The sequence below is a fragment of the Monodon monoceros genome, unplaced genomic scaffold (genome assembly GCF_005190385.1).
Source record: "Monodon monoceros isolate NGI ecotype Baffin Bay Population unplaced genomic scaffold, NGI_Narwhal_1 Super_Scaffold_20, whole genome shotgun sequence".
In the NCBI taxonomy this organism is placed as follows: Eukaryota; Metazoa; Chordata; class Mammalia; order Artiodactyla; family Monodontidae; genus Monodon; species Monodon monoceros.
This window is the reverse complement of record NW_021703777.1, coordinates 50,962,492-50,977,504: the sequence shown is the minus strand read 5'-3', so window position 1 is coordinate 50,977,504 and position 15,013 is coordinate 50,962,492. Positions and strand designations below refer to the sequence as shown.

Genomic DNA, 15,013 nt, shown 5'->3' with positions numbered 1-15,013 from the left:
ATATTGTTGGAACCAGAAGTCAAAGAAAATGGAAAGCATTAATTTTTTTACCCTTTCTGGAAATGTCATTTTGTCTGTTAGTCCTACCATGGCAACAGGCACATAGGAAGGCGGAGCTGGAAGTTTCTCACAGTATTCCTCCCTTGTGCTACCCAAGGAGAGCCTTAGCGTGTACACAGAAGGGACTCCCAGAAACTCAGCAATCAGCTCTCCACAGGGCATCACAGAGTCTATAATCATAATATTATAGTTGGTTTCCTGGAGTTTCTTCATGATTGACTGGTTGTAGACAACACTCTCACGCAGAAGTGTTAAGTGTCCACTTATTTGAAGAAAAAATTCTTGCAGTTGTTTTACTGATTGTTAGGGTGACAATGATGGCATGACGTTAACAGACAGGTCTGAAAAGTCATTTAGTGTATTTTCAGCAGTCTCTCTGTCCTGTGGCACAGGGACCACCTCAAAGTTCAGTGTGGAAGGCTTGTTGTGATCAGTGATGAGATTTTGTGGAGACACCAACACAGTTACTTCGTAGCACCTTTTTGTGAGTTTCTCCAAAATAACCTTTAGATTAAGCCAATGACTCATGTCACAGGGCCACACCAGGACCTTCTCACAGAATCCACAGCCAGTGAAGCTGAGCTGCAGCAGTAGAATTGCTGAAACCCATTTCTCAGACACCATGACAGCAGCTGCCTCACTCACTGCTCTACAGAGGTTGAATATTTGCTGGGCACAGAAATGAAGTGGCAATTTAGACATAGATCAAGTTAAAAATTAATTTCTAGAGTTAGGAAATGGCACTTACATGCAGAGAACTTTGCCAGTGTTTTTTAACTGTGCACAGTACTATATGAAATTTGTTCAGGAGGCTGTATGAAATATTTATATATTTTGGAGGAAATGATTGCCACATTCTAGGAGTTTGTATTAAATATGTTAAAATAGAAAAGATATTTTTAAATGAAAAATTTTAAACGTGATAGAAGAAGCCATTTAAGTAAGTCTAGTAAATAATATGGTGTATCTTTTGGAACATGATGATTAATAATTTGGGTAAACATAAAATGTAGGTCTTGTCATAAGGTTGGTCACATGCTAGTATGTGGATAAAACACATACATCACATAATATAGAAGGAATATACTAAATACTGTTCAAAGGTACAGAGTTTCAGGGCCTCAGAAAATGCTGTCACTGTAATGTGAAGAAAATCAGACAAAGCTTCAAGATGGAGGGGACATTTCAGCTGAGCCCAGAAGCAAAGATTACAAGAGAAGGGTTCTGAAGGTGAGTAGAAGAGCGGGAGAAAAAGATGAATATGTAAGTCATGGTCATTTAAGTATACAGTTATTAGTTCAGTATGTATGGAGTAGAGGCTATCACAAAAGAACTGTGCAGAAAAGGAAAATATTAGTTAAAATAAGACACTTTGGAGAGCCTTGAATGCTATACTCTGGGTTCAGTTTTTTTTTTTTTTTTTGCAGTACGCGGGCCTTTCACCGTTGTGGCTTCTCCCGTTGTGGAGCACAGGCTCCGGACGCGCAGGCTCAGTGGACACGGCCCACGGACCCAGCCGCTCCGTGGCATGTGGGATTCTCCCGGACCGGGGCACAAGCCCGTGTCCCCTGCATTGGCAGGTGGACTCTCAACTACTGCGCCACCAGGGAAGCCCCTGGGTTCAGTTTTAATCTCCATAAAAATATGTCTACTCAAATTTTCGAATCAGGTTCAGAAAATGATCATATATATCCTTTAATAAAACTATTCTGGCCTCTAAATAGGATTTGAGTTGTAGAGAAAAAAGGATATGTAAGTGGTTAAAAATTAAATATTAGGAAAGCAAGATTTGATGAGAGTATCAGGGAGAATATAATATTGATTTGTGAATGGAGAGCATAGAATGAAAGTCTTAATGACTGATGGGAAGTGAAAGGTGACCAGTAGTTAACAAGGAATTGCTTGGTTTATACTTTGAGCAACCAGAGTGTGATAATGACACTAGCAAAATCATGAAACACTAAAGGAAGAGTAGCTATCAGAAGAATTTTTGACCTGCAGTGTGTAAGTTAAAGACTGGACATGTCTGTGGATCCAAGAGAGGGGTAAAATTTAGAAGTACAGATTTTATGTCCAGTCATCCATCCATATTTCAATCCAATTCCAATTCTTCTCCAAATTCTTGATATTTCATACCTTCAACAAGCAATTTTTAGCACTTATTATATACCAGATTCTATATTATTTGCAGGGCATAAAGAGACAAGTAAGATACAGTTCTAATTCAAAATGATCTCTCAGATTATTGGAGAAACTAAGTTAACCAGTTAACTAATACTTATTCTGCAAGTATAAGGGAGATGGATCATATAAGGTAGAGATGAATTGAGGAAGGGCAAAGCCCATGAAGGAGGTTGCTTAGTGGAGGAAGGGAATGATGGAATTATGAGTTAGCTAAGTCTTTAAGAGTCTATTTAGCAGGTTGAAATGTATCACTTAGAAGTAAAAGATAATATTAATGTATCTGTGTTCTAAGACGTGTGGCATAGTTATATCAAGGGTTATATTCAGTTACAAAATTATACTGATTTCAATAATTTGAAAGAGATATATTGAAATTTCAAATCCGTTGAGAGCTTATCTGTTTTGCTAAAATGAAAACACAGAGTAGGTTTGCTTAGAAGATACCAAGATAAATCCAGGACCAAGGATTGAGGGTTGTGCTGTGTTGCATAGTTAGGCTAAGTTCTGGTAGTAATTGGTAAAAAGTAGAATCCAAAAGAGAGTCAGAAAACAAGAAGATAGGACAGAACCATAAATCCACGAAAAGAAAAATTGAGATAACATTATAATCTTGAGGAAGGTCCTTTTATACAGGATAAGTAACCCAGAAGTGATTTGAAAAAAAAGACATAAATTTATCTACTCACTATGACAAAATTCATATGCTGTAAACAGCTTAAACAAAGTCAAAGAGAGAGCAGAGATATATAATACAGTTCAGAAGTTGACTACAACATACATGTATAATTTGGTAGAGAAATATTTCTAAGTTCTTTTATTATATGAGAAAACTAAGGTAGAACTCAGATTTTGAAGGATTTATTTGCATAAATTTAAAAGTATAGGCCTTTTTTCACTTATGTCAAACTGAAACATTTAAAATTCTAGATAAAATATAAAATTGCCCCATTAAAATTCATTTTTGATTTGGCAAGAAAGTAAAAAGGCAGCAGAATCTCTAAACAAAGTCAAAGCAGGAATTCTGATGTTCAAGCTTGTCATTTCTTTGAAGAATACACAGTATAGGGCAGGAGCAGGGAGAAGGAAAGTCTGAAGGTTTGCCTAAGACCCCACACCCTGCGTATGTTCATGTAATGTTAGATTCTCGAGATATGGCCTCACTTTTATGAATAATTCCTTTACACAGAAGTTTACAGCAAGGAAAATTGCTATTTTTGACTTGGCATTGTATGGATGAAAAAAATCTTCCCTTAGAATTAACACAGTCAGCTTTTGTATGGATTTCCAGCTCAAACTAGAAAAGGCTCTTTGAAGAAACTGACCCCAGCTTCAAAGGTTCCCACAGATAAAATTTCAAGGGAAATAAACAGCTCCTTTTCACAAGGAAACAAGGCTTTAGGACTGAGAACCAGAAAAAGCAACAGAGACCAGAAATATTAGCGCAATGATTTGAAGTATTATTATTGTTTGAATGAAAAATAAAATTATTTTGTACAATAGATTTAAGGCTATGAAAGTGAAGTCTGAAAATATGGGCAAGGAAAAAACAAGAGATTAAAAAGAATAATTGTGAAAATTTGCTAAAGAAATAAAGTGAATTTCTGGAAATTAAGAATTCAACAAATAAAATTTAAAAGTCAATTTTGACTGAAGAGCAGATTAAATGCAACTGTACAAATGAACAGTGACCCAAAAGAGAAATCAGAAGATGTTATGTAGAATTAAGTTCCGAATTTAAAAAAATGAAATAGGAAATATGATAGAATGGTGAAGAGGCATAGAGAATAGACTTAAGACTTGAATCTAGTTAGTGGTTTTGCCTACTTGGTACCTCCTCTCTCAAGTCTTTTTTCACTCTTTAAAGCTTGTGCATTTTTCATGCAACCAGTCTGCACAACTAAGCCCTACATTAATGTTCCTTTAACCAAATCTTCCAATTACTTTAACTTTTTAAATAAATAATCATTTTAGACATAAAAAGTTTCAAATTAAGTATAGAGATTTCTGTATACCCTGCAGTAGTTATTACTATGTGTTTGCCTAATAGTGATTTTCTATTTCCATTACTCCTTCTGTAACTATTAATTGGAAATTTACTGTAAAGGATTGTAAAAATATGTGCAAACATATGAATAGCATGACTTGCATAGTCTCACAGTATCTCTCTTCAAGATACTTATTAATTACAAAGGGTGAAATAGGGAGAATCCTGGCAGACACCATCTTAACTAAGTGATCAAAATATGGTCACTAGTAATAACCTATCTCTATGATGTACCTCTGCTATGTCACACTGTGGAGGACACAAGATTGCTTCGGTAGTATTCTTACCGCAAATGCATCATCTCACCCTAATCACAAGAGAATACCAGAAAAAAAAATTGAGGGATATTCTGAAAAATAACTAGCCAGTACTCTTCATAAAGGAAAAAACAAAGAAAGACTGTGGGAACTGTCACAAATTGAAGAGTAGGGAGACTGGACAAGTAAACATAAGGGGGAAACCTGGATTGTATATTGGAAAGAAAAAAGGGTATCATCAGGATAATTGACAATGTTTTAATAAGAATTCCTAATTTTGATAACTTTATTATGGTTGTGTAAATGTAATGTTAAAAACCCAGTCAATTAAAAAATTTAATTGTCCCTTCTATATTTATTAGTTAGAATTTAAAGAATTTCCTACTTACTCAATTATTTAGTTACTTATATCACTATAACTCAAAAAGTTATTTTTATAGATTCTATTTAATTTATTATCATTATTCATTTTATTGCTCAAATTGTCACAGATTTTGGAAACTTTTTCATATATTAGTTCCTATGTCCTTTTGATATGACCCCATCATTTTCAAGCACTCTTTTCTTTCTGATACCACAAAATGTTTCAGGAACTTCTGCTATTTTCACAGCCCCAACCTTAAAATCAACCATTTCTTCGATGAATGCTGGTTCATTTCATTAGAGAATGGCACTTAAAAATCAAGATATGTTAGGTGTGTTTAGTGCTACTGGGGTTTTTAGTCTTATTCAGAATACAAAGCTAGTAAATATACTTGCACATACTAATACTCACTAACAACATGGGGAATGTAGCCAATATTTTGTAATAACTGCAAATGGGAAGTAACTTTTAAAAATTATATTTAAAAAAGGATGCACTAGGGGAAAAAAAAAGAAAATAAAACTGCCATAACTTTCAAATGCTATAGTTATCTATATTGAAATTCAAAGAAACATATAGCCACTGCCAAGTTACAGCTCTGCACCTGGGGAGACAAACTTTCAACTTATACATATATATATATATATATATATATATATATATATATATATTTGATATTATATATAATGTATAGAGAGATGTTCTGCATATGTAATGTTTTACAAACTTGAACATATCCATAGTATAATATTGCATATACAAACATATATATTATACATATGTAATGATTTTAAGTTGATATGTCTAGTTTGGTTCTTGCAGAATGAATGGCCCTTCTGCTTCCTCAGAGCTATCGTCCACTTGGATCTTGTGGGTCAGCTCTTAATTGGGTGGGGAGGTGACATATTTAACCTATTTTGTACTTAGTGTCTTTAGTGTTATATTTTACTGACAGTAACAAACGTCATCTTATGAAAAAAAAAAAAAGAATTAGCTCAACTTTGACTCCCTATGCAAAGAATTACCAATCTCCTGGTCCTTCGGGTATAACGTTTAGCTTTAACAGGGCCACAAAAACCTGGTCCACTTATTGTTTAAATATGAGCGGTTCCTACATTGAATGGGAAGATTGAGTTCATCATTTGATAAGCCAACTTCCATATTAATGCTCAGGGAGTCAGTGCAGACTGTTAAAAATAAAATTCTTTTTAGGGAGAGGGAAGGGAGGAGTGGCAAGATAGGGGTAGGGGATTAAGAGATACAATCTACTATGTATAAAATAACTAAGCTACAAGGATATATTGTACAGCACAGAAAATATAGCTAATATTTTATAATAACTATAAATTGAGTATAAGCTTTAAAAATTGTGAATTGCTATGTTGTACACTTGAAACCTATATAATATTGTAAATTAACTATACCTCAATAAATTTTTTTAAAAGTAAAAAAAATAAAAATGCTTTGATAAACTGAAAAAAAGTTGATATCTCTTATAATATACACTATATATAATATTATATAATATATAATACCACTTTATATAGATAGATGCATATGTTCAACTTTAAACAATATCTACAACATCAATATCAAATAGACACACACACATATATATAATATTGATAAGTTTGGAATTAAAAAAACAGTAAGAATAATAAAACATTATGATAATTCAATAAAACAAAGTGTAATTCAATATTGCAATGTAAGTTTCTGTGTAAAATGTTTTTCCTGTACCCATTTATTGAAGAGAGAATCCTTTCTAGATTGTATGTTCTTTGCTCCTTTGTCGTAAATTAATTTTCCATATATGTGTGGGTTTATTTCTGGCCTCTCAATTCTGTTCTGTTGATTTATGTATCTGTTTTTCAGTCAATTCCATGCTGTCTTGATTATTATAGCTTTGTATAGTTTGAAATCAGGGAGTGTGGTACCTCCAGTGTATTGAGTTCTTCAGCTCCAGAATTTCTGTTTGATTCTTTTAAGAGTTTAAATTTCCTTGGTAAATTATTCTTTCTGTTAACTAATTCATTAATTTTATTCCTGAGCTCATTGAATTGACTTTCGGAGTTCTCTTGTAGCTTGTTGGGGTTTCTTCATGATAGCTATTTTGAATTCTCTATCAGATTGTGATATTCAGTGATTTTAAGATTGGTTTCTGGACAACTGTCATTTTCTTTTTGTGGTACAATGTTACTGTGGATCTTCATGGAGCTTGATGAGTTGTTCCTCTGCTGGCACATTCGAAGTAGTGAATGTCTTTCTATTGTTTTCCAGTACGTGGCACTATAGCAAAGGTTTTTCGTTTCTCTTACCTGTGCTGACTGGTTATATTTGAGAGTAGGCACTTTCCACCCTCTGCTAACTCTGTCATGGGTGTTGCCTAGTGCTGGCATTGTCACTACTTTGGAGTCCTTGGTGCCTTGCTGCTGCTGATGTCACTGGCATTGCTGCCTGAGGCTCCAGGATAGTGGGTGCTTCTGCTCTGTCTGCCATCTCCTGAGTCACGCATAGGCTTGTTCTCCACAGGGGGTGGGGAAAGATGGAGGGAAGTGGGGGTCACAGGTTCCTCTGCTGTGTTCGGAGTTATTGGGTTCACAGGCACTACCACTGGAGGCAAGGGCAAGGGCCTGGAGTTGTGGGTGTCTCCATGGTTAGAAGGACAGAGTCATAGACATTGCTCCCACTGCTGCCCGGTTACCTGTGGCTGCGAGCACCATTGCAGCCAGGAGGCCTGAGTCGTGTGCACTGCCTTCGCTGCTGTAACCATGTTCTCTGGGGCTGAGTTGCTGGGATTACAAGCATCACCTCTGCTGTTCCCTTGGTTACACTTTCTCTAGGTATTCTAGTCCACTCATATTTAGATGTACACTTGGTACATCTAGGAAGGGCATTAGCTGCCAAATCACTGAATAGAAAATTAGACCAGAGATGCTTGATGGATCACAAATTGAAAATGAGTGACAATGTAATGATGTTACTTTTACAGTTAAAATGATTATAGGGTGTATTGAAAAGCTCAAAAAAGAAAAATGGAAGTCCAAAGAAAACAAAAACACTAATTCAAAAAGATATATGCACCCCAATGTTCATAGCAGCATTATTTACAATAGTCAAGTTATGGAAGTAATCTAAGTGTTCACCAACAGAAGAATGGATAAAGAAGATGTGATGTGTGTGTATATATATATATATATATATATATATACATAATACACACAATGGAATATTACTGAGCCATAAAAAAGAGTGAAATCTGCCATTTGCAACAATGTGGATGGACCTAGAGGATATTATGCTTAGTAAAATAAGTTGGACAGAGAAAGACAAATGCTCTGTTATCACTTATATTTGAAATCTAAAAAATAAAACAAATGAATGTACATAACAAATCAGAAACAGACTCACAGATATAGAGAACAAACCACTGGTTACCAGTGGGGAGGTGGAAGTGATTAAGAGATACAAACTACTATATGTAAAATAAATAAGCAATAAGGATATATTGTACAGCACAGAGAATATAGCCAGTGTTTTACAACTTTAAATGGGGTATCATCTATAAAAATATTGAATCACTATGTCATACACCTGAAACAAATATGTTATAATATTGTAAAGTAAATCAGTTATAGTTCAATAAAAAAAGAAAAATGGAAGTAAATAAGAAAACTGAACTAAATGGTAGGAGTTATTCAGTCTGATAAGTGTCTAAAAAGTTCTGGAGAGCTGCCATGTTAGAAAGGGATCTTAGAGATTGACGTGTTGGTTACAAAGGTATATACATCTGATAAAATAAAGCACTGTATGCTTTATGTACTTTTTGAAAAACAACATGCAAATTAACCATTAATAAAAAATAATAATGAGCACATCAACAATATGGTTACAATTAAAATAAAAGAAAAAAAGAAAATGCCCAGTGAGATGAAAATGAAAAGAAAAAAAAAAAAAGGAGAACAATCGGAATCCTAGTAAATGGCTGATGAGATTATCAATCCGTACAAGTGCTTGAGAATCTAGACTTTAGCAGTATCTTCTAAACCTAAACAGATGCATAACCTATGACTTAGCAATTCCACTCTTATGTATATACCCCATACTATGACATACATGTATTCACCAAAAGACATGTTCACGAATGTTCATAGCAATGTTTATCATACATAGCCAAAACCAAGATAGCCTACATGACCATCAACAGTAGAATAGATAAGCAAAATGTATATTAATTCACTAGACAGATTTGAGAATGAACATACTGTACGTACAACGACTTGGACAAAGAAACAAAAAAACAAAAAACATGATGTTAAATAAAAGGAGCAAAATACAAAAGAGCCATAATGTGTGGTTCAGTTATACAGTTTAAAATCAGGCAAATTTAATCTGTGGTGTTCGAGGTCAAGAAAGTCGTTACCCTTAGATGGGAGTTGTAGGGACTGATGTGAGGAGGGATAAGACGTTATGGGTATAATAATGTTTTGCGTACTGGCTTGGGTGCTGGTTGCATCGGTGGCTTTATATTGCAAAACTGCAATGGGCTGTACAATTTATGATTTATGTTTTACCTCCAAAGAAAAGTTACAGAGAATTTTAAAAATCTCACAGCACTGGCCACAGGAAAACCGTATGTGAGAAGGAATTAAAAGCCAACGTGAGGGCTTCCCTGGTGGCGCAGTGGTTGAGAGTCCGCCTGCTGATGCAGGGGACACGGGTTCGTGCCCCGGTCCGGGAAGATTCCACATGCCGCGGAGCGCCTGGGCCCGTGAGCCATGGCCGCTGAGCCTGCGTGTCCGGAGCCTGTGCTCCGCAATGGGAGAGGCCACAACAGTGAGAAGCTCGCTTGCAGTGAGTACCGCAAAATAAATAAATAAAAGCCTACGTGAGAGCAGATTAACAGAGATCCACCAGGGAAAGGATGAGATGTTGGCAATGAGGATTAGAATGGGAGTGAGTTACAGAAAAACAAATTAAAAATATTGGGCCCAGAAAGGGAGCCAGAAATCAAATGTAAAAAATGTAGTGAGTAACCTAGCCCAGTTTCAGTCAAGCGGGGTAGATGGGAAATGTTATGAGGCTTATTTAATTAATTAATTAATTTATTTTAATCGTCTGGGAAAAGGTGGGGTTAGTTCTAGGGAATCCATCTAAAATTTAGCAGCAGGGAAAGAGGGACCAACATGGAACCCACATGGTACTTAGAGGTAAAAGCAGGCTACACTGGTTGAGTGTTACATAGATTAGTACTGAGATTTCCTCTCTCCTGTCTGCAGTGTGCTGGGAAAAATGGAGACAGATCAGGAAACCAAAAGACACAGGCAAAATGGGACTATTCAGTTTCTTTACCGGTTTAACTATTTTCATTACAACATTCAAGTCCTTGGCCTTCCTATAGCTGTAGCAAAGGCTAGTCTCAAATCCTTCCCACATGAGAACTACCTATGTACTATATGTACAACAAATCTCTCTGAGGTTGGGGGAGAGATCAGGCTCAGTGCAATTGGATGATGCCTTGCAGAACAATTAGCCAGGGCAAGATTTATTAATAGATTCACTCCTTAATATGAATAACAATATCGGCATATTCCCAGATATGCCTGTTCCATTAGGTGTTAGAAGCATATTCAAAATTGAATTGATGATCATTTTAATTTACTTCATTCACAAAAGATTTCTTCACTGATAAATAAAACAGGATTTTTAACCAATGCAGTTAGATATTTCCTTGTTACTTCTATTTCTTTCAAAATAGATTTTTGAGGGTTTTTGTTTGTTTTCTAACCACATTTAAGCATGCTATTTTTCTAGTCTATTTTTCTCACAGAACTGAAGAACAGTCATTGAAATGGAAACTTCTCAGAAATTTGACATTATGAAATCTCGTGTTCAAAGATAATATCAAATATAAGGTACCTGCCCTATTTCAGTGTCAGTTTACAGTTAACAGGTGTCTCTAATACTTTAAGAATGTAATTGAAAACAAAAGACAAATTAGATTTTACCAGTTCTTCTTGGAAATATAGCTTGATTTGAAATAAAATATTCAAGGTAGTTATTTGTTGTTCAACTACATTTAGTAACATGAGGAGCGTAAAGGATTTAAGTAAATAAAATATTTAATTTCTTAATATGTGGGATTTCTGAAGCTAGATTAGTATACTGTGCAAATGAGAAGTTGGGAACATTCTGTTTCACAAAGGCTTTTTCACACGTTATATAATTTGTCATGGTTTCCTTTGAGAAGGGAGATTTAGTATATCCCAGAGGCCGTTTATTTTCTACAAATATTTACTGACTACTTTCTATGTACATAGCCCCATGATAGTATAATTAGGGCATTGTCATTACAGAGTTCTTGTGTAGTTTGGTGTAAATAATATTCAGCATAAGTATAAACCTTCATAATTGACATAACATTTCCATCCATAAAGTGTCATATGATCATCCTAAAGAGTACTGTGAAATAATTTCCCCATTTTAAAGAGAAGGATGTGCTGTGACTCGAGTTTACCTGCCTGAGATCACACATTTAGCAAATGGAACTTGAACCCAGAATCTCCTGTGCTTTGCAAGGCCCTTCACCATTTTACTTTTTACATCTCCTTATTTATAGACAGTTACCTTATTCAAAACCCACAGTAGTTGTTGGTATGTGATACATATATGCGCAGTGATAACTATTACAGCACACATTTCAAATGTCTTGAGAAATAATCATGTGAATAACATCTAAATTTAAAGTGAAATGTTTCTGAAACATATGAAATTTGGAACCCAGAAAAAAAGAAAATATAGTTATGTTACATTATAAAAGATATAAAAACACAGAATTTTACTTTCAAAATTCTACCATATCTACAAAAGTATATGCAAAATTTAATTACCTTGCATATGTTTTATTTATATGTGTATGATATGTTCAATATCTTTCTTCTAGACTAATTCCACAAAGAAGTTTAAAAGTGATGGAAAACAGGATAGAGTATTCCAAAATCAAGGAAAGAGAAAAATTTTACAGATTCTACTTGTGAAAGGTAAGATTTAAGGTCAAGATACATTAAATCTTTATTGTAAATCCTTATGTAAGTCCTGCATCTATGGACTGCCATGGGTTTTTGCACTTGTTTTTACCTATGCCTGAAATGCTTTTTCTCCAGGGATCCTACTGGTTCTCATTCTCACTGCTCTGAGGTCTTTGTCTGAATGTCATCTTTTCATTTCAGACCTTCCTTTGCCACCCTATTTAAAAGTATAACACTACTTGCAGAACTGTCTAGTCTTCGTGTTTTACTACATAGCATATATCACAGTCTAACACCCTGTATATTTTATAGATTCATTTTATTTGTTGACTGTCTCCTTTTACTAGTGTGAGCTCCATAAGGGTAGAGTAGAGATTTTGATCTGTTTTGCTAACTGTTGTATTCCCAGTACCTAGAAAAGAGGTAGGTACTGGGCTGGTATTTGGTAACTTTTCTACACAAAGAAAGCGAGATGGATGGAAGGAAGGAAGGAAGGAGGGAGGGAAAGAGGAGGGAAGGAAGGAAGAGGGAAGGAAGAAAGTAAAATAAATGAAGGGAGATAGGGAGAGATGGAAGAAGGAAGAAAAGAAATAAAGGGAGGGATAGAGGAAAGCCAAAAGGTGAGTGAAAGAATAGTATTTTGCATATTACCTTTATAAGAAAGTACCATTGGTAGCATCAACTATTAATTTTTGCTTTTAATTAATATCCCTGCTACTACTAATAGACCTAGAGAAAAAAGCATTAATTAGAAAAGGAAACAGAAAAATAAAGAAAGGAAGACTCATGAAGATGAGAAAAAGAAATAATATATACAATGAACCAGAACTGGCCTTGACAGTTTGTTTTATATTGTTTGATGCTCATAAAGGAATCTGTGAGACAAGGAACCTTGAGGTTTGCCAAAGGTCCCTGAGCAATTAAGTTGGAGGCAGTGCTGGCGCAAGCACCCAGGGGAAGCTAAGGATGGAGAGATAGTGAGAGGCAGAGAAGAGTATAAATTCAAGTTTCCAATGCCTAACCCTAGGCTTTTTAAAGCTTCCTCAGACAAAGAAAAAATGAAGAATGAAGAGGGAAAGTAAATCAGGTATCACTTCAAAATGTGTGTCAAGGTATTTTTTAGCAGTGTCATAATTTATCCTAGTAAAGGTATTTTCATTTATATTTGAAGATTGATTTACAGATTGAAAAGCTATTACCTAAATAAGCACAACATTATTTGCTTTGAGACAACAACATACGTATTAATACCACCACTCTATTTTCTAGGAATTTATCCAGAAATAATGTTCAAGGATGTGTACAAAGGTATAATAAGTGTATTTACTTCAGCTTGGCATAGGCAGTGGTATGGAAACCTTCTGCTGTATTAACAATAAGAATAAATAAGATATCTAGAATCAATAGTAAGATAATATTTTAGAGACTTACCTAGGATTTTGCTATAGTATGAATTCCATTGTCCCCAGTAGGACTGAAATATATAATCTTGCAGTGGATAAGATATGGTATTTTTAACCCCTTCGCCAAAGGTCATCTGGTAAGTGAGCTCTGAAAGTGCTGCAGGTACATAGGAGGCAGGTGCTGGGATTTTTCCACAGTGTCTCTCCACTGCTGAGGCTGGAGAGAACTTCAACGTGAACATAAATGGAATTCCTGATTTCAGAGCAACCAGATCTCCACAGATTGTTACTGGGTCGGCTAGCAGCACATCAAAGCCTCCTTTCTGAAGTCTTGCCATTAACTTGGGGTTCTTTAATACTCAATCACAGATTTGTATATTAATCTGAAAAAAAGTATGTAGGAGTTTTCCTAGTTCTATCCACAGCATTATCAGATGTTCAATTAAGAAGTCGATGTTGCTTTTCTTGTAGGAAACAGATATCACCTCAAAATTCACAAAAGAATCATCACTGGAGTTGACGAATAGAGTCGCTGATGAAGCCTGTACAGTCATATTGTGATTTCTTTGATTCAACTCTTCTAAAATGATCTTAATGTTTAACTGATGGCTACCATCCGTTGGCTAAATTAGCACATTCCCACTTAGAAAAATTTCAATTGGAGTCAAATTAAAAATCAGAAGATAGGAAAACTTCTTAGGCATGGTGATATCCATTATGGAAACCATCCTACTACAGATCTTTTAAGACGAAAAGAAACTTTCAAAGTATATTTAGGTAGATTATTTTTTCAAACAAAATAATATTTAATGCGATGGCTACACTCATTCATAAGTCAATTGATCTATAGATTAAAAGGAAAACAATATAACTCAAATTCTTGAATATATTAATATGATTAGTCCAACAAAAGAAATGAAATCTGGCCCTATTTTAAAGAAAAAGAAGCAGGCAGGTTATAAGCCTGATATCTGTGTTCTCTGTGAAAATAACCATAATTTATAAAATGTGCCTTCAATTTAGTATACCTTTCCCCAAATTGTTAAATAAAAAATAATACTTCTCACTGCCAAAGTCACTTTGCCAAAACTTGCAGAACTTTCAAGCTGGATATCTTTATTATAAGCCATTTCTACATGCATTGTCTGACTCAATCCTTTTCATAATCTTGTTTAGCAGAAGTGATTTACTCCATTTCATGGATAATGAAACTAATGTTGAATTGCATATCCAGAAGCATATTTGACAGAGTAGTACAATTGGGACAACAATCATAACACTATTTCACTCATTTCTGGCTTTTTACAATGTCATGTCTCATCTTTGTTAAGTTTCAGGAACTTTGGCAATGCCCAGTGACCAGCATTATTATCATTTCCCCATGGCTCATATTTAGGAAAATATTAAAAACAAGCTTCCCTTAGAGGATGTTTGCTCAAACACTTCAAGAAGTTTTAGATTAATTGGGTAATAGAGTTAATTACTACACATTTGATAGAGGACTGTTTTCTTCTCTGATAAAGCAAATTGATCACTGTCTCCTTGTTACAGGGAAATTTTAATTTTCTTCCCTATGATATCTTTATACACAATCAAGGAGATAGCAACCAGCACCGTGAGAAACCATACGCTTTTTACTCAGAGCCGTTTAGTAGCTTAAATTAGGTGAACTC

General features: G+C 34.9%; 1 protein-coding gene across 1 annotated transcript in view; it reads right to left on the bottom strand.

The window, feature by feature from the left end:
• Positions 1 to 14,068, bottom strand: part of LOC114902385 (UDP-glucuronosyltransferase 2A3-like) — a 34,889-nt gene extending 20,821 nt beyond the window's left edge. The window contains 4 exon segments of the mRNA XM_029234696.1: positions 1 to 729; positions 3,567 to 3,645; positions 7,318 to 7,522; positions 13,369 to 14,068. Of these exon segments, the coding sequence (XP_029090529.1) occupies positions 1 to 729; positions 3,567 to 3,645; positions 7,318 to 7,522; positions 13,369 to 14,068 (1,713 nt within the window).
• Positions 14,069 to 15,013: the final 945 nt, after the last annotated feature.